The sequence below is a fragment of the Zea mays genome, chromosome 2, assembly GCF_902167145.1.
Source record: "Zea mays cultivar B73 chromosome 2, Zm-B73-REFERENCE-NAM-5.0, whole genome shotgun sequence".
NCBI classification, from domain to species: domain Eukaryota; kingdom Viridiplantae; phylum Streptophyta; class Magnoliopsida; order Poales; family Poaceae; genus Zea; species Zea mays.
In genome coordinates, this window is record NC_050097.1 from 34,023,605 (window position 1) to 34,043,130 (window position 19,526).

The 19,526-nt window shown below is 44.3% G+C and overlaps 2 protein-coding genes and 1 long non-coding RNA gene across 3 annotated transcripts; 1 reads left to right on the forward strand and 2 right to left on the reverse strand.

Moving 5' to 3' along the window:
* Nucleotides 1-1,393: 1,393 nt before the first annotated feature.
* LOC103648544 (autophagy-related protein 3) lies at nt 1,394-2,697 on the reverse strand. Its single transcript, XM_008672994.3, has 5 exons — nt 2,374-2,697; nt 2,196-2,266; nt 1,757-1,867; nt 1,508-1,670; nt 1,394-1,415 (listed from the first exon to the last, which is right to left on the reverse strand). Exons 1-5 carry the CDS (start codon nt 2,532-2,534, stop codon nt 1,394-1,396), a joined length of 528 nt encoding a protein of 175 aa, XP_008671216.1. The 5' UTR covers nt 2,535-2,697.
* Nucleotides 2,698-10,733: 8,036 nt separating this feature from the next.
* On the reverse strand, nt 10,734-13,790 carry LOC542733 (S-adenosyl methionine decarboxylase 2). The gene is made up of 3 exons (NM_001112243.2): nt 13,504-13,790; nt 12,507-12,653; nt 10,734-12,411 (listed from the first exon to the last, which is right to left on the reverse strand). The coding sequence occupies exon 3, from the start codon at nt 12,220-12,222 to the stop codon at nt 11,020-11,022; it is 1,203 nt and encodes a 400-aa protein (NP_001105713.1). The 5' UTR covers nt 12,223-12,411; nt 12,507-12,653; nt 13,504-13,790; the 3' UTR covers nt 10,734-11,019.
* A 1,880-nt stretch (nt 13,791-15,670) lies between these two features.
* Nucleotides 15,671-18,018, forward strand: LOC103646268 (uncharacterized). Its single transcript, XR_562109.4, has 3 exons — nt 15,671-16,140; nt 17,495-17,611; nt 17,676-18,018. It is a non-coding gene; the product is annotated as an uncharacterized lncRNA (long non-coding RNA).
* Nucleotides 18,019-19,526: the final 1,508 nt, after the last annotated feature.

The window sequence follows — 19,526 nt, forward strand, 5'->3', positions numbered from 1 at the left end:
AAATCATCCAGGCCCCAAAATGATGAGGGAGTCCAGACCTGACCTTTCCTGACAAGTCCATCCACTGCCTCTGCAGCCATCTCCCAACATTCCAAAAAGGATGTGATACTTGGTTGTGGAGCTAAGCTATGCAGCCCGAACTTTCTTAACAAATTGTACCAGAATACTCTTGTAAAAACGCAGGACACAAGCAAGTGGTTCAGAGTTTCAGCCTTCTGATCACATAAAGGACAGCTGGATGGCTGATTCAGACCCCTTTTTTCCGATCGATCAGCAGTCCAGCATCTGTTCTAGGCCACCAGCCAAATGAAAAAACAGCACTTTGATGGGGCCCGAGATCTCCAAACCTTTTATAATGTCCAAAGGTGATTGACCCTAAGAAGAGACCATTATAAGCTGGTTTTGCCGAGTATTTATCATTCGATGCTATGCTGAAAATATGTCTATCTTCAGTGTTAGGCTGCAGCTCAAAAACTGCTAGGAAATTCCAAAGATGTAGATAATATACTATGGATCCAACTGTAAGAACCCCTTTAATGTCTGCAATCCATCTTCTGTTCAATAAGGCTTCTTACACAGTCCTTCTGTTGGTAATTCTCTTTGGTATTATGCTAAACAATTCTGGGCAGTGCTCAGCCAAGTCTGCCTATAATTCCTTCTTTATTGGAGCTATTAAGTTCCCATCTTGGAAACGGATTTGGAAGCCTTGGGCCCCCCTTAGGTGTAAGTTCTTATGGCTGGCAATCAAGAACAGGTGCTGGACTGCGGAGAGATTGCTTAAACATGGGCTGCCACACCATAGTGTTTGCCCCCTGTGTGATCAAGAGCAAGAGACCATTCAGCATATTATGTTGAACTGTATTTTCTCCAGGGAAACTTGGACAAGAATCCTGTTGGTCTGGTGTATTTGGCACCTGACCATGACGCCCCAGGTTTTTCAGCGTGGTGGAGCAGGGCTATAAGAAGGGTGCCTAAGGAGAAAAGGAAAGGGCTCAATTCTCTAATTATTCTGGTAATATGGTCTTTATGGGAACATAGAAATGCTTGTGTGTTCGATGGTCGGCATCCCAGTGTGTCCGCAATCTGTCAGGAGGTAGAAGCTGAGAGTAGGCTTTGGGTTATGGCTGGAGACAAGGTGCTCCAGGAGCTGCTCGGCAGGGCTTCTTGGCTACATGACTGAGCAGCTGGCAGGGTCGTGTTTTGTGCTGGTTAGGGAGTGAGTTGTAATCACATCCTTTTGGGTTGGTGCTCCAGGAGCTGCTCGGCAGGGCTTCTTGGATACATGCCTGAGCAGCTGGCAGGGTCTTGTTTTGTGCTGTTTAGGGAGTGAGTTGTAATCCCTTCCTTTTGGGTTGAGGGGTCTTCCCCCTCTTGTTGTACCTTTATTCCTTTCTTAATGATGGTTCAGCAGCAGCCTGCAATTAGAACAGAAAGGCAAAGCTGGAATCAGTAACTTTGGCAGCTTCGTTTAGCCCAGTTTAAGATAGAGAATTTTGATCTTCCCTACCAAATATCCCCTGTGTCTTCATAAGTATCCATGTCAGGTATATCTTCCTCCTCTTCATCCTTGCCACCGCTAAAGTAAGAGGGGATAGACTTTATTCCATCAGATCTCCCTATGTCCAAGGTGTCCATAGAGGGAATGTCTTCCTCCTCTTCCGGCTTTGATGCTAACATGAGCAACGGACCCCAAAAAAACAGTTAAGATCATAAAATTCAGAGTGGAAAACCAAACAGCACTTATAAGGATATTGACCTTGCACTCCATGTGTTGCAAGCCAGCCTTCGCCATCCTCATCGAGAACCACCTCTGCTCCTGCTGCATCATACTCTTCCTCAACCGAGATGGCACGTCTTAAACAGGGCACTGGGAGTAATAAAAAAAATCAAAAATTTTCAATGATTTGAGATAATTCGAAAACTACAAGCTTTAAACAGCAAAATAGTAAATTCAGTAGTCCAAAGGCATGAATGAATTCCCTCGAATTTTCTCTATTTCCCCGTGTTTATGTTTCAACTACAACAGAATTTTTTTTCTAAACTAAAATGTTTGATCTCATACACTACATCAGGTATGGGAAAATAAACCTAAAAATTGTCCAATTCTACTCGCCAATAACAATAATGCAGCATTCACAATACTCAACTTGCGGATACAGGAAAATAGATAGGAACTCAGTTCAGTAGCAGCATACCATTACGGGTGACGAGGAACTGCTTATTGGCGGGGAGATACGGCTTCCTCTTGCTTGGATCGCCCGCTTCCCTGTGAACACACGAAACACACCAGATCAATCAGTCAACCAACCAATCAGCAACCACCTAAATCGGTTAGAGGGAGGCAGAGCGAGGGGAGAGGAAAGGAGAACGCACCAGGACCAGGTGGGGCACTTGGCGACGAGGTTGTCGCCGGCGAGAATGAACTCGGGGACGGAGAGGACGCCCTTCTCGAGGAACGCGGAGACGGTGCGCGGGGCCGTGACCCGCTCCACCGTGCCTTTGTAGAACTCGTAGACCTTCTGCTTCACCTGCATCGTCGCCTCCTTCAGTCCTTCTCCTTCCGCTCGCGACACGGCGCTGGGACTAACTCTGGCACCCTTTGTCTCGACTCCCGACGGAGACGGAGGGGAAAGCGGAGAAGGCAGGTCAGTTTACTTGCGAGGCCTACGGTGACGCTACCGGAGATGCTGTGTTCTACGCTATGCTGTGTTCTAAGCTCAGAGTCGTCAGGGTTGAGGGTCACGGCACGGTGATAGCACTTGACCGCTCGTTGATTGTCACCGCCGCGCGCATAGTGGTGGCCAAGGAAGCGGAAGGGGACGCCATCGTTGGGGTTCAGCTTGGCCGCCGCGAGAAAATGCTCCGACGCTTCCGCGCGGAGCTTCCGCGCCTCTTCCCCATCACCCTCCTGCTCTGCCTCGGTGCGGTCCCATAGGAAGACGCCCTGCACGCGCAGGACGGCGGGACCAACCAGCAGGTGATTAGGCGCAACGGAGAAGCGCGGGCGCGACCACGGGCTCAATGCAGTGGACAACGAAACCTACAAGGTTGTAGTGGTGGAGCGGGCTGGAGGGTTCAGCGGCGAGGGTTTGCTCCAGTTTTCTACGGAGGTTGGCCTCCGCCGCCTGCGAGGGAGTAGAACACCAGCTCAGTAAGAAGGCGCGCGTGCTGGAGCCCCCGGCGGCCGTGGTGGAGGAGGCTAGGTCACGCGCACGCTCACTCTGTGGGCTGGACGATTGAATGGGCCTCAGATCCACAAAATTCATTGGGCCGCACGAAAAAATGTCATAGGCGCGTGCCATTTATTTTATTAGTGCCACATCGGGCATTGAGAGTGAAGGAACATGGCTTATAAGGGCAGCTGTGGATTCTATATTGCTTACTGAGAGAGATGGAACGGAACGTGGTGTATAAACCTGTGCATGTACTGTTTATTTTGTTGCGCAGGACTAACGAAGGCAGAACGGCAGAACGGCAGAACGCGTCAGAGGTAGACTACTATTGCTTACTTAATAAGTAGTAGAGATTCACAAATGTAGGTAGACTACTATTGCTTACTTAATAAGTAGTAGAGATTCACAAATGTAGATGTGTCTGTCTTTAGAAGAAGTGATGGTTCATTAGCTTTTAAAGGTGTATTAGACGGCAAACTCTATTTAGTTGATTTTGCAAAAGAGGAGGCCGGTCTAGATGCATGCTTAATTGCTAAGACTAACATGGGCTGGCTGTGGCATCGCCGCTTAGCACATGCAGGGATGAAGAACCTTCACAAGCTTCTAAAGGGAGAACATGTGATAGGTCTAACTAATGTTACTTTCGAAAAAGATAGACCTTGTGCAGCTTGTCAAGCAGGGAAACAGGTGGGAAGCTCTCATCATGCCAAGAATGTGATGACAACATCAAGACCTCTGGAGTTACTTCATATGGACCTCTTCGGACCCGTCGCCTATCTAAGCATAGGAGGAAGTAAGTATGGTCTTGTTATAGTTGATGATTTTTCCCGCTTCACTTGGGTATTCTTTTTGCAGGATAAATCTGAAACCCAAGGGACCCTAAAGCGCTTCCTAAGAAGAGCTCAAAACGAGTTTGAGCTCAAGGTGAAGAAGATAAGGAGCGACAATGGGTCCGAATTCAAGAACCTTCAAGTGGAGGAGTATCTTGAGGAGGAAGGAATCAAGCACGAGTTCTCCGCTCCCTACACACCATAGCAAAATGGTGTGGTAGAGAGGAAGAACAGGACGCTTATAGACATGGCGAGGACGATGCTTGGAGAGTTCAAGACCCTCGAGCGCTTTTGGTCGGAAGCCGTGAACACGACTTGCCACGCCATCAACCGGGTCTACCTTCATCGCCTCCTCAAGAAGACTTCGTATGAGCTTCTAACCGGTAACAAACCCAATGTTTCGTATTTCCGAGTTTTTGGGAGTAAATGCTACATTCTAGTGAAGAAGGGTAGGAATTCCAAATTTGCTCCCAAAGCGGTAGAAGGGTTTTTGCTAGGTTATGACTCAAATACAAAGGCGTATAGGGTCTTCAACAAATCATCGGGTTTAGTTGAAGTCTCTAGCGACGTTGTATTTGATGAGACTAATGGCTCTCCAAGAGAGCAAGTTGTTGATCTTGATGATATAGATGAAGAAGACATTCCAACGGCCGCAATGTGCACCATGGCGATTGGAGATGTGAGGCCAATGGAACAAAAGGAGCAAGATCAACCTTCTTCATCAACAATGGTGCATCCCCCAACTCAAGAAGATGAACAGGTTCATCAAGAGGAGGCGTGTGATCAAGGGGGAGCACAAGATGAACATGTAATGGTGGAAGAAGCACAACCGGCACCTCCAACCCAAGTTCGAGCGATGATTAAAAGGGATCATCCCATCGACCAGATTTTGGGTGACATTAGCAAGGGAGTAACTACTCGTTCTAGATTAGTTAATTTCTGTGAACATTACTCTTTTGTCTCTTCTATTGAGCCTTTCAGGGTAGAAGAGGCCTTGCTAGATCCGGACTGGGTGTTGGCCATGCAAGAGGAGCTCAACAACTTCAAAAGAAATGAAGTTTGGACACTGGTGCCTCGTCCCAAGCAAAATGTTGTGGGAACCAAGTGGGTGTTCCGCAACAAACAAGATGAGCACGGGGTGGTGACAAGGAACAAGGCACGACTTGTGGCAAAAGGTTATGCCCAAGTCACAGGTTTGGACTTTGAGGAGACTTTTGCTCCGTTGGCTAGGCTAGAGTCCATTCATATTTTGCTAGCATATGTTGCTCACCATTCTTTCAGGTTGTTCCAAATGGATGTGAAGAGCGCTTTCCTCAACGGGCCAATCAAGGAGGAGGTGTACGTGGAGCAACCCCCTGGCTTCGAGGATGAACGGTATCCCGACCACGTGTGTAAGCTCTCTAAGGCGCTCTATGGACTTAAGCAAGCCCCAAGAGCATGGTATGAATGCCTTAGAGACTTTTTAATTGCTAATGCTTTCAAGGTTGGGAAAGCCGATCCAACTCTTTTTACTAAGACTTGTGATGGTGATCTTTTTGTGTGCCAAATTTATGTCGATGACATAATATTTGGTTCTACTAATCAAAAGTCTTGTGAAGAGTTTAGCAGGGTGATGACTCAAAAGTTTGAGATGTCGATGATGGGCGAGTTAAGCTATTTCCTTGGGTTCCAAGTGAGACAACTCAAGGACGGGACCTTCATCTCCCAAACGAAGTACGCGCAAGACTTGATCAAGCGGTTTGGGATGAAGGACGCCAAGCCCGCAAAGACACCAATGGGAACCGACGGACACACCGACCTCAACAAAGGAGGTAAGTTCGTTGATCAAAAGGCATACCGGTCTATGATAGGGTCTTTACTTTATTTATGTGCTAGTAGACCGGATATTATGCTTAGCGTATGCATGTGTGCTAGATTTCAATCCGATCCAAGGGAATGCCACTTAGTGGCGGTGAAGCGAATTCTTAGATATTTAGTCGCTACGCCTTGCTTCGGGATCTGGTATCCAAAGGGGTCTACCTTTGACTTGATTGGATATTCAGACTCCGACTATGTTGGATGTAAGGTCGATAGGAAGAGTACATCGGGGACGTGCCAATTCTTAGGAAGGTCCTTGGTGTCTTGGAGTTCTAAGAAACAAACTTCCGTTGCCCTATCCACCGTTGAGGCCGAGTACGTTGTCGCAGGACAGTGTTGCACGCAAGTACTTTGGATGAGGCAAACCCTCTGGGACTTTGGCTACAATCTGAGCAAAGTCACACTCCTATGTGATAATGAGAGTGCTATCCGCATGGCGGATAATCCTGTTGAACACAGCCGCACAAAGCACATAGACATCCGGCATCACTTTTTGAGAGACCATCAACAAAAGGGAGATATCGAAGTGTTTCATGTTAGCTCCGAGAACCAGCTAGCTGATATCTTTACCAAGCCTTTAGATGAGCAGACCTTTTGCAAGTTGCGTAGTGAGCTAAATGTCTTAGATTCGCGGAACTTGGATTGATTTATAGCATACATGTGTTTTATGCCTTGATCATGTTCTTTAAGCATTTTGTTGTTTATTTACGGTGCTCAAGTTGTACAAGCACTCCCCGGACCTTACAAGTCCATTTGCAAGTGATGCACATATTTAGGGGGAGATGTGTTACAACTTGACTCTTTGGGACTAACCATGTGCTTGAGTTTGCTTGATTTAGTCTCAAAGGTGAATTGAAAGGGAAAAGGTGGACTTGGACCATGCAAGACTTCCACTGCACTCCGATGGAAGAGTAACTTATTCCAAGTTCATCTTTGTACTCTTATTGCCTTTTTACTCTTAGTTGAAGATTTTGGTGAGGCAATGGGGTTAAAGGGCCAAAAATTGATCCCGTTTTGGTGCTTGATGCCAAAGGGGGAGAAAATAAGGCCAAAGCAATGAATGGATCAGCTACCATTTGTGAATTTTGAAAATAGTAGAGTTAGAATTTTTGTTTGTCAAAATACTCTTGTTTGCCTCTTATTGTCAAAAGTTGGTCTCTTGTGGGGAGAAGGCTTAATTATGGGAAAAGGGGGAAGTTTTTGAATCCTTGATCAATTTCTCATGAAATATCTCTCTTTATGTTTCAACATGTGCGTTTGACTTAGAGATAGGAAATTGAGTTTGATTTGCAAAAACAAACCAAGTGGTGGTAAAGAATGATCCATATATGACAAATTTGAATCAAAACAATTTTGAGTTCTTATTTGAAGTGATTTTGCACTTGTTCTACTTGCTTTATGTTGTGTTGGCATAAATCACCAAAAAGGGGGAGATTGAAAGGAAAATGTGCCCTTGTGCCATTTCTAAGTATTTTGGTGATTTAGTGTCCAACACAAGTGCCTAAATGTTAAATGGTGGACAAAGTACAAAACAAGTATAAAGGTATGTTTCTCAGACTTAGTACATTGTTTTAGAGACTAATGTATTGTGTCTAAGTGCTGGAAACAGGTAAAACCAAGTTGAAATTAAGGATGACTTTGTTCAGCCAAAGCCAGCTCTGTCTGGGTGCACCGGACTGTCCGGTGGTGCACCGGACAGTGTCCGGTGCGCCAGGCTGGCTCAGGCGAACTTGCTGCTCTCGGGAAGTGATTAACGGCGTACGGCTAAAATTCATTGGACTGTCCGATGTGCACCGGACTGTCCGGTGAGCCAACGGTCGGCCGGGCCAACGGTCGGCCGCGCGATCCGCGCGAGACACGTGGCCAAGCCAACGGTCGGAAGGGGGGCACCGGACTGTCCGGTGCGCCAACGGCTCCAAAGCGCCAACGGTCGGCTTCGCCAAAGAAGGAAAGAAATCCGCACCGAACAGTGTCCGGTGGTGCACCGGACTGTCCAGTGCGCCAGGCGACAGAAGGCAAGAATTGCCTTCCTGGAATGCTCTCAACGGCTCCTAACTGCCTTGGGGCTATAAAAGGGACCCCTAGGCGCATGGAGGAGTACACCAAGCAACCTTTGAGCATTGTTGATCATTCACACTTCACTCTTGCGCACTAGTTCGACATTCTTAGTGATTTGAGCTCTGTTCTAGTGAGAACCTTGAGATATTATTTTGAGCTCAAGTCTTGATCGTGTGTGTGCGTACTTGCTGTGGTTTTTGAGTGTGTTGCTTCCCTCCCTTACTCTTGTGCTTCATATTGATTCTTATTGTAAGGGCGAGAGACTCCAAGTTGTGGAGATTCCTCGCAAACGGGAAAAGAGCAAAGTAAAAAGAACACCGTGGTATTCAAGTTGATCATTGGATCACTTGAGAGGAGTTGAGTGCAACTCTCGTCCGTTGGGACGCCACAACGTGGAGTAAGCAAGTTTTGTACTTGGCCGAACCACGGGATAAACCACCGTGTCATCTCTGTGTTGATCTCTTTGTGGTTATCGTGTTGTGCAAATTCTCCTCTCTAGCCACTTGGCTTAACTGTGCTAACTCTAATCAAGTTTTGTGGATTAAGCTTTAAGTTTTCACAGGATCACCTATTCACCCCTCTCTAGGTGCTCTCACATGGCCCACTTTGCCCCTCTTGTCCGCCCCTGCCCTACAGAGGAGTGGAGGACGAAGATCCCCGTGACGTTGATGAGCTTAGTCTCGATGGCCACCGCTGCCTTGGCAATCTTCTCCACGATCTGGCGGCCTCGTCATCATCGATGGAACAGTAGAATCGATAAAAAAATGTTCTCTTGTACGAGTAGAGAAGAGATAACTATTATCTTATGCGATTGTTAGATGAGTGTAAATGTGAAGTCAATAACTAATGTGTAATTACTTTTAGTCTCTAAGTCATCAAATGGAGCGACTAAAGTAGGCCTTTCAAATAGAATATTCTACTGACTAAAGTATCGGTCTATGAGCACCTTAGCACAAGGAGAGTTTGAGTAATCTAAGACCTGTTTTGCCACCATTACCAGATTAAAAATACTGCAGATCCATGGAGTTCGTCCATCCTTCGCCTTTTGGCGTACAATACCATTTCTTTGCCTTTTTGGCAATATCACCATTCTTGCAAATGAATCCCCTTACTTCCATCGTGGTCACTCCACCATATGTTTTTTTATAAAATAAAAATATAATATCATTATCGCACACTTGATGCTCTAGCAAGTATAGCTAAATACAGTACATTTGATCGTGAATTATAAGTCTGTCTACATCCTCTATATCCATCTTTTATATCCATCATTTACAATCTACTCTAAAAGATTTTATCCTCTATATCTCCTTTCTCTCTAACAACATTCTCTAAATCACGTCCTCTATATTCAAATACATATATTAGAGATATTTTTTATTTTTATTTTTTGTACATACGTATTTGTCATACTTTTAAATGTATTTTATATATTTTTGTTTCCTAAACCAGTTATTTAAAGTATTCAAATGGATAGGGAACCGTTTAAAGAAACTCTCTCTATATAATCCACCAACGTCCTCTAAATTTAGATAATCATTTAGAGGACACTGTCGGAGAGTGTAGATGATCGTTTAATTCTCTACATTTAGAGTAGAGGGCCCGTATGCTCTTGCTGGAGCCCGACTAATGTCTTTTCACATTTTTCTTTCTTTCATGACGCGCGCAGGGGCTTCCCTAGTCAAACTTTAGTTTCGCCAGGTGGTACTAGTACTAGCGTGTTCGCAGCTGACAGTGGACAGGGGGAGACGCGACGCGACGCGAACACGAGACGCACGCCGCGAGGCCTTGGGACCTTCCGGCCGGGTAGTGGCCAGGTCAGATCCATAACCCGGTTGGGCAAATAAACTATACATGGCCATACCGATTTGGCCATGACGTTAGAACGTGTTGCTGTTGGAGCGAAGGGTGGGGTGGGTCTTGGCAGCTGAACAGGGACGAGGCTAGATCCGTCGGCGACATCCACATACGGGGTGTGGGGTCAGGTTCAGTCGTCCCATCAACTTCGCTAGTGCTATATCATGGACGGCCAAATAATCGATGGAACTGATGCGTTTCGAACCCGTATATCTGGAGTGGAAGCAAAGATATGGACGGCATTGGTTACTCACGCAACTGCTACCACAAGAACATATTCCTCCCCTCCTCCTCTAGTTGTACCTAGCATGTGGGTATTCCAAGCAAAATCGCATTTCATTATCATCAAACTCTAATGACGTGGAGATCACGTCTGAACTGAACGAACACTCGTTGGCTCGGCCAAGCAGCGACGATCGTCTGATGATGACCATGTGGGTATTCCAAGCAATGACGCAGACAGAGATCACGATCTTATCTGAACTGAACCCTCGTTGGCTCATCAAATAATCGAGGGAATCGCCCTCGTCAGCATATAAATACAATAGTAGCAATACGTTATCCCGCGTGTATTAATATACGATAGGGACCCCTCACCGGCATATAATGCAAAATAGTTAATGTCGTTTGATTCTAGGGACTAAAAATATTCCGAACGTACTAAAAATGAATCATAAGAGTACCAAAATATCTCTTTAACATTCACCTTGCACTGAAATAAAGGACAAACAAAAAGTAAAATTAATATACGATGGGATCCCTCTTTGGATTGTAGGAAATTTTCATGTTCTATGTGTGTTTTCCTGTGGAAATAAACTAATTTGGATTGTAGGAAATTTTCATGTTCTATGTGTGTTTTCCTGTGGAAATAAACTAATTCCTTTGCAGTGAGTGGTGCAGAAGTAACGGTGACCGCGGTATAACAAAAGAAATTTAAGACTAACAACCAAACCACTTTAACTCGAAAAAAACAAATCTTATTCATAAACAAAATGGGTTCACAGATATTTCTCCATACGTTCATGCTCATTGTGGTAGACGCAGCTGACCACCTAGAGCTGCATACTTACTTATTCAGACTGATCCAGCATGTGGCAACATCGGAAGTTCACATGCTTACAGACGACAAATTTTCATAACAATAGCCTGGCTTGGCTGCTTCACAGAATAACCAAACGACAACCACGAAATTGCGACGATATAAAATAAACAACTCAGAAGCAAATCGACCCCAGAAGCCCGTCTTACTCATCAAGCACTCCCGCCTTCTCCTCCATGGCATCCGCTTCCTCCTCCCAGCAGAGAAGATTAGCCAGCTTGTAGTCCTTCTTCATAGGAGGAGGAGCACTCTCCACGTTCTCGCCGTCAAAGCAGTGGAAAACAGATTTGGGCGAGGTAGCAACAGCGTCTTCAGCAGCACAGAAGCTCTGGTACACGAGGAGCCCGCCTCCAGGCAGCTCCTGCTCCACCATGTTGTTGCAGTCATAGACCTCTGCACCAAGTGCCTTTCCCCATGTCCCGGCATGGCCACGCCCGCCGAAGATGGTCACGGCAACGGAAAACTCTGAGGGGCCAAAGCACCGGAGGACCCTCTTGACAAGGTCACCATAAGACAGAGCAGTGGCATCCAAGCCCATAACCTCGTAACTGGCGTAGCTGAAACCGTCCTCGGGCGTCACATGGATTGTGGAGAATGCAGAGCCATGGATCGCATTCATGGAGTAGCCACAGGGTTCGAAGTCAAAATCGCAGATCTCCATCTCGGGGATGATTTCAGAGATGCCAGAGAGCTTTGTCATTTCCTTGGCACATGTTGTGTTCCCATCAGCATTAGTCTTGAAAAAGACACAAGCTTTCTTCTTGTCCAGACCAGTCATGCACATCTCAAGGTTAACCATTGGTTGCTCTGGGTACTCAGTGGCGTAGAAGACGTGCCACTTCTGTCCAGGTCTTGCTGGATCTCCAATCACATAAGCATTACCACCAGATTTCAGGCCGCCAAAGTAGCGGTTAAGTGCAGCAACTTCCTCAGAGAAGCTCCTGTGGGGGGCTGGCTGTGCGCCAGGAAAGATGAACGTCCCACGGGAGTACTTCACAGCAGCAAGTGGCATAGACAGCTCTTCAGCAAGCTCAAGGATTCTTGGAATGGTGAGCAGGAGCTTGGTAGTGCCACAGGTCTTGATGACAATCTTCAGAGGATAGATAAACAAGCTTGACTCAGAAAGGACATATGAGTCGAAATCCTTGTTGGAGAGCTCAGACACAATTGTGCACCGTGCAAGATCCAGAACAGAGTCAATCTGGGCCCTGGAGAGGGCACGCAAACCACGCCCATGAGGGTCCACAAAGACAGGTGCCTCAGAGAATGTGATCTCAAGGCGCTTCTCATAGCCCTCAAACCCGATAGCTGAGACCGGGGAAGCATCAGCAGCAGAAAGAACAGCCATTGGAGCAGGTGAATCAGAACACAATGCTGGAGATGGAGGGAGGAGTGCAAGGAGCAAGACTGGGGAACTGGTCGATTATCAGGAAGCAGCAGGCCAGAGAGATTGGTCAGAATCAAAGTGTCAGAAAAGAAATCCTAAACTACTAGAATGAGGAAGCCAAAAGGGATATCAGGATGGCTTCTTCGCGCACTGCAACAAGAAAAAATAGATGTTACTATCAACATATATCTAATAAAATACAAGAGGTAGAATGAAGAGCATCATTGTGATGATTGATTTTTTACGTTGGAGTAAGCAGCAGACTGGAACTTCTTCACGCCTCCGGCAGGTCGAACGTCCTCAATGCTGTAGCCAAGGGGAGCTTCATACATCATAGAACGACTACTGCTAGACTTTTTGCCACCCTTAGACTCCATTAGTACATCAAATTCCTGCATGGAAGACCAAAATATTGAACACATCCATCAAATCGAACAAAAATTCTTCTCATAAAAGATAAAACAAGATGTTGATGATCCAGGCACGACAGCTAAAATAAACCATCACAACGTACCACAGTTATGCCATTAAAGATATATGCCCAAAATAAATGTTTCTAACTAATTAGAGCAACAGATCTATATCATTCACATGAGTACATGACCAAACATAACCTGTTTGGGAAAACAAAACTAAATCACAGATCTGATGGGAACAAAAGCAAAAATCAGCCTTGTATGATTTCATTTACTTTCCACATGGCATGATATCACCTGTACAAGAAATCGTATGCGTCTTTTCAGTGAATTTATAGATCTTGTCCACGAATCAAAACCTAAACAAAAAGGTTAATAGTTTTTCCTTACTTTTCCGAGTACCAGGGTAATGAGCCATATTTCCTATCCACGTTTCCTAATATGAACACATATTTCCTAACCATGTTTCCAAATCTAAACAAAGGTGGAGCGTATCCACTGCCATCAATTTTCAATTAACAGGGTTAGCATCAATTTTGAAGTAACAAAATACGTACAACGAACAAATGACCGATCCACCTATCTAAATCTGAACAGCGATAGCACGGATAACGCATCAAGCAACAGGTATAACGCCGACCACCACGTGACTTAAGAAAACGAGCTAACTCCATGTAGCTATGTTTTCATGCCTAAGGATCCAACCCTCATACATTCACACCGAGAAATCTAGAAAGGCAGCAACATAAACCAACACATCCAACAAATCTCGAATCTAATAACAAAAAACGTACAAAAAGAGAGGAATCGGCTAGAAAAAACTTACAAATCGACGAAGCTATGTGTGAAACCCCTGATTCCCGAGCTCGCACGCCTGATCCGGAACAGATCTCACGAATTTCTCCCCTTCACCACCACCAGACGCAGCAGACCCCGGGCTGAGACAAGAAAAACCGATTCTCTACCTAGTACTCGGCCAGTTCCTCGGTCCCGGCACCTCTCAGGGAGACGAGCGGCGGCGGCGGCGGCTAGGGGAGGGAATTCTTTGGCAACAAGAAGCGTGCGGCTGAAGAAGGGATGCCCTCGTTTGGCTTGTCTTTATAGCTCCTTCCTACCGGGTCCGGGTTTCCGTGACCGTCAAGTAGATAGGCGGACCCGGCTCCTAGACCACGGCCCACGGCTCGCGTGGAGGCCTCTGGACCAGTAGTTGGGTCGGCAGGGCCCGCCACGACCTGAATTCGCGGCCGGGAGCGTCCGGACCACGGTAGACCGCGTCTATGGACGGAGGTCTATCGTCGTCTCTGGAGGGTTTTCTTCGTGGTCCCACAGCATGACAGGTGGTCCCTCCTATTGTTGGGAGACTCGCGTGCCAGCTGGTGGCTGACTAGGCGTGCTTTCGGGAAAAAACTCAAAAAAGTTTAGCTTTTACCAAAAGTTAAAAAGTATGTTTTTTGTAGATTTTTTGTTGCTTCCTAATTTTAGAAAGTTAATAGTATCATTGAAAAGCTATCATTGACTCGTCAGAATCAAAAGACCAACATAGCTTGTTGTCGAACAATTTGCCTTCTACTGAACTCTTGCCCTATGGTGACAATAGAGCATAGTGTGTCCATACTTTCATATGTCATTGAGCTTTGATTGTCGTCCAAGTTAAGAACATATCTTTTTCTCTCATCACTCGAGTCATTATCATCGTGTTTTACGCACCACTTGAGCTAATGGCATAACGTGTCACGTGTGCTCCAACTTGTTTTTTCTATGCTTGTTGTGGAAATTTTCCTTAACCGCTTAAAGCAGCATAGCCTCATTGGGTCACTCAATCAGGCTGTGCACAAACGGTTGTAGATGTTGTTAAAGAGGTTGATCTTATGATCGCTCATCGACCATCGGTTCTTTAGTTGTTTTGGGTATTGTGGTGACGCGCTTATGCGGTGGAGTTATATGTGTTGGCTATTTACCCATAATTTTGATCTCTTTTTATTGTTGCCATCAATAGAGTTAATTGAGTGTAGTAGCCATTCATGGATCTAAGAAATATGGACTTTAAAAACTATTGTGAGCCTAAAATAGTGTGGATTTTTTTTAAATATGTGTATTTATCGATATTTTATCTGTTGTCTTCCTCCATCCTCTTTGTTGTTAAAATTATGAAGCATTAAAGTAAGCAGATTTGTTCGAAGTGACATCAATGTCGCCTGTTGCTCCTTGGGGAATTGTCACGAATGTAGGAGGACAATCACCATATGGGGATAGAGATGGCAATGAATATAAACCTGACAGGTAATAGCATTCCATACTTGTATCCACCAAAAAAATATGTTCGTCGAGTTGCCCATATACACTCACAATATACAATCTTACTCGTACACATACCCCGCGTAGGTAATTTTATCCATCGGGTAGCCCGTACCGCTAGAAAAATCTTAAATTGTAATATGCCAATCACTCAGAATGACAAACAAACATATAAAAATAAGTTGAACTTCAAATATAACAAACCACATGACTACATAACTTGATAATTAAACAAATAATATTCGAACAAGGGGTTCCTTCTAGTTAAGATGGGCTTTATTAGATGATAATATTGGTATGTTGCGAGCATATTTTTTACGGGTAGACGGGTATGGGGTAGTATCCACCTATACCCGTCTACCAAACGAGTAGACGTTCTTTCCCATTAATTGGTAAAGGAACCATCCCATACCCGTCTTCTAATCAGGTATTCAGGTTTCGGATACCCATGGACATCCTTGTATGGGGAAAAAGCATCATACAATCTATACAGAGGAAAACCGTATGGATATCCATACGGGTACGGAGGAGAGTATGGATAATTGAATGATGCAGGAGTGTTGGTGGTAGGAACTTGAGTGGGAGAAGGAGGTGTGTCTATGCTTGGATCATCATTGGGAGGAGGAGCACCCATGAAAAATTCGGTAGGGACAGAGGATGAGATTTCCTATATATTGAAGCCGAACAGAAACGGCAACGATAAAGCCATCCACGTCGTCAAAAAAAATTCGAACCATCCGATCGTCAATCACCGGTTGATGTCTCTTCTCGCTCGCAAAGCTCTCCGCTCGAAGCTCCACGTTAGTGGACGGAACCGGCCTCCGCGACGCTTCCAGAACCACCGCCTCATCCCCTTCCCCCTGATACGACGCCCCTCTCCCTTTTGGGCGGCGACACCGTGGGGAGCTGTCGCGGCGCGCTCCGCTCCTCCCTGCACCTCATCCCCTTCCCCCGCTCCCCCTCACACGTCGCTGTGTTGGAAGTCTAGAACCTTCCCCAATCACCCACACAGCCACACCTGGGCACCTGGCCCCGCCCAACTTCCATTTATGCACAGGCGGACTGGAAAAAAAGGCCCAGAGGCAGTGCCGTGACCGATTCAAGACGCAAGAGAAGGATCGAGACGAGGCGGCGGTTTTCCGGGGGCAGCATCGTCTCGGCCACAAAGGTGTCGTACCCGATTTTCTCCGTGTTCTATATATCAGGACATTGATATGATAGTCGTGCGGTGCGAGTTTGTGTGAGGAAAATTTATCTATTTTCGATTTTTTCTGTTGGTTTTGCGGCACATGTCTGATCTGATGGTTTTAAATGCCACTGGAACTTTGACTTGCGATGTGTTTGTTTAGGAACATCTAAACGAAGGTTTACATTATTAGACCCATGATCTGCCATCCTATAACTGTGTTGATGCCTTATCTATGAGGCAGTAATATAATTAGGGTTGGAGATTGGTTGATCACGTTTCGGTGGTTGTTTGAGGTTGAAGACGTACTAGATTTCTAGATTTTCGAGATGATGGAAGAGATTGAACTTAGCTTGTGCACCGTTTTCCTGGTCTTAGGATATCAGCATTCGTAACTATAAATCCCTACTCTAAAATGAATATTATGTCCTCGTCATCAAAATTCTTTACCCTATATCACAATACTCTGCAGCCATGTTTACTTTATATCTTAACCCTGTATCAACTACCACATATTATATTATTTCTTTTCAATTATATTCATACCACCGATGCTAGCTCTAGTGTTTCCCGTACGAAAGAGTACGCTGGAAATACCGTTTCCTGAGACCACTGTAAATTTCCAGTAGCATATAGGGTACCTCATTGCAGCACTTTGTTACTGCATTTGTAACTGCAAGCGTGTAGCATATTCTTTGTTGTCCTTCACTGCGGCTAGCCTTAAACTTATGTTTGTAGTATCGACTTAAAATCTGAAGCGCTAACTACAGATTTTCATAAAGGTATTTAATTGGCCTACATCATTCATTATGGTATTTTTCTAACAATTGGTTATTCGATATTGAAAGGAATTTTTACGCAAATAAAATTTATCTTAAAGCAAATATAAAAGATGTGCTAGAAACAAACTCTGGATAGGGTTGCAGTTGCACTGTATTGTGCATCTCGGGATGGGAACAGGAACAAACTCTGGACGTCAGGACGAAAGTTATGTGGAAAAGGGGATTAAAAAGGGAGGAACCAATTTCCTTCAGAAGAAATAGATGTGGAAAGGGTGGTTATAATTCATTGCTTATCAATCGACTCATGATACATCAGCTAGCAACATGGGAAAGTTATTTAATTAGAAATATCTGCGTTGATATATTATGCAAGTTCTGTGATAACTTGACAAATTTGGATTCTTTCTGTAAGCTGTCCACTTTCTCGTCCGATATGTTATGCAGTCACAACATGTTTTAGGAGTTCATTCAGTTTTATTTTAGATATGTTCACAAAGTCATCATCTATTTGAGGGATGACATGCTGTTTTATGATTTGAGGGCTTTGGTTCCAGGCCTTCGACGAAGTTATTTCAGAGCTGGATAGTCTTGGGGAAGAGTCGTACAAGGATAGCACCCTCATCATGCAGCTTTTTCGTGACAACCTCACCTTGTGGACTTCTGACATGCAGGTAAACACTTGGAATTCTGTTGTCATGTCAGTACGTAAGTGATGCTAATCATGCTGTGTATCAGGAGGATGGTGGCGATGAAATGCGGGACCAGTACATGATCATTTACATGTATAGGAACATTCAATCTGTACGATAAACACAGTTAGACTCATATACTCTACCTTTAAAGTAGAGATGAAGTGACTCATAGAGGCAGAGATTTTATTATCCAAAATCTAGATTCTAGAGATCTGGATTCTAGAATTCCCTAGGAATCACCCTCCGCGGCGAGTGCCAGCGTGTCACGCTCGTGGAGTAAACTGTGCAAAAAAGGATCTAGATTACTGCAAAATGGAAGGTATGTATCCTCATTGGAAAAAAATATTTACTGAACATTTATAATTTACAATTCAGATTTAAAAATATATCCGACCCTAAGTAATTATAGTCCCATTTATTCCCACATCTGCCTTTCTTTCCACATGCACTTTGTAGCCTTTCGAGCAGTGTTTTGACCTTATTTAATCTACTTACATAATTATCTGATATGAACAGCACATGTACTCTGTACTCTACCTTGCAAATACTCACTTATATTTATTTGTGACCTATAGTTCTTCTGTGCACATGTGTCATACATATTTCTGACATTTAACAACCAGCACGCCACGCTCGCTGAGTAAACTATGCAAAAAACATGTTCAGATTACTGCAAAATGGAAGGTATGCATCCTCTTTGAAAAATATTTACTGAACATTTGTAATTTACAATTCAGGTTTAAAATTATATCTGACCATAAATAATTATAGTCCCATTAGTTGATACCAAACAGTTCAGTTTCTAAGGATCTTCCAAAAAATCCTATTTGCCTTCTATTCCTAGAAGACTGTTGCCAAACAAACATAAGCAACTAATGCTACATGCCTGTATCTAGATATGTTGCAACATACAACTCATCTATAAACTCTCAAAAAACGCAGGTTCAGGATTCAGACTGCATATGGCACTATCAAAACCTGTTTACACGATGTTATGATGTCAAGTTCCAAATGGAGCATGTTAGCCCAAATAGGAAAAGAAAACTAAGTGATCTAGTACCAACTTAATTCAGAACACGTAAAAAAAAGGCTGAATATCTTACTACATTTCTACCTTGTGATTCGTTCATTAAATTTGTCATGAAGATCATACTAATGTGTGCTAAGCCCCTTTGAACTACCTCGTGTCGAAGCACGCCATGTGCATAAAGAATTTCTGAACCAGCAAAGATCATCATCAACAGGTAGCATAGTAAATACATGGCTATAATGGTGTGTGCCAGAAAAGAAAACTATATTAGGTGCGGGCACACCCTCTCAATGGCATGTCATTTTGCATTGCAGCCACTTCGATCTGGATTTACTTAAAACGCTAAAAGGTACATATTATTCTATCACTTTTTTATCCAACATATTCCCTTTCTATTCTACCTACAATTCTCTACCTGCTTAGATGGTTTCCTATAGGTTTGTTGGTATCTCATTGCAGTCAACATATTTCCATCGTGCTTTTATGTGGAGTTGGTCCACGAAGAGATTTTGCTAATCAAAGGCACAACAGGCTGAGATCCAGTCAATTAAGGTTTTGTCTTACCTCGATTGAAGACAAGACTTTTTTATGCACTGAAGTTTCTCTCGGTTTTGCTGTAGAAATATTTATCATGCATCCTATATTATTTGGTTACTTTATGACCAAGGTAAGTAAGCTTTGGACTATGCTGATTCTATAAATACCCTTGTTTGAATGCTTGACACGGAGAACGTCTTGCTCTATCAGAAGGTACCAGCTTTAAATCAAAAACCAAATTTCTAAGAAAAAAACCGGACGGTAACCTTATCCATCAGCTTTAGTAATTTATGTGTTTATCTTACTTGCACCAAGAACTATACTGGA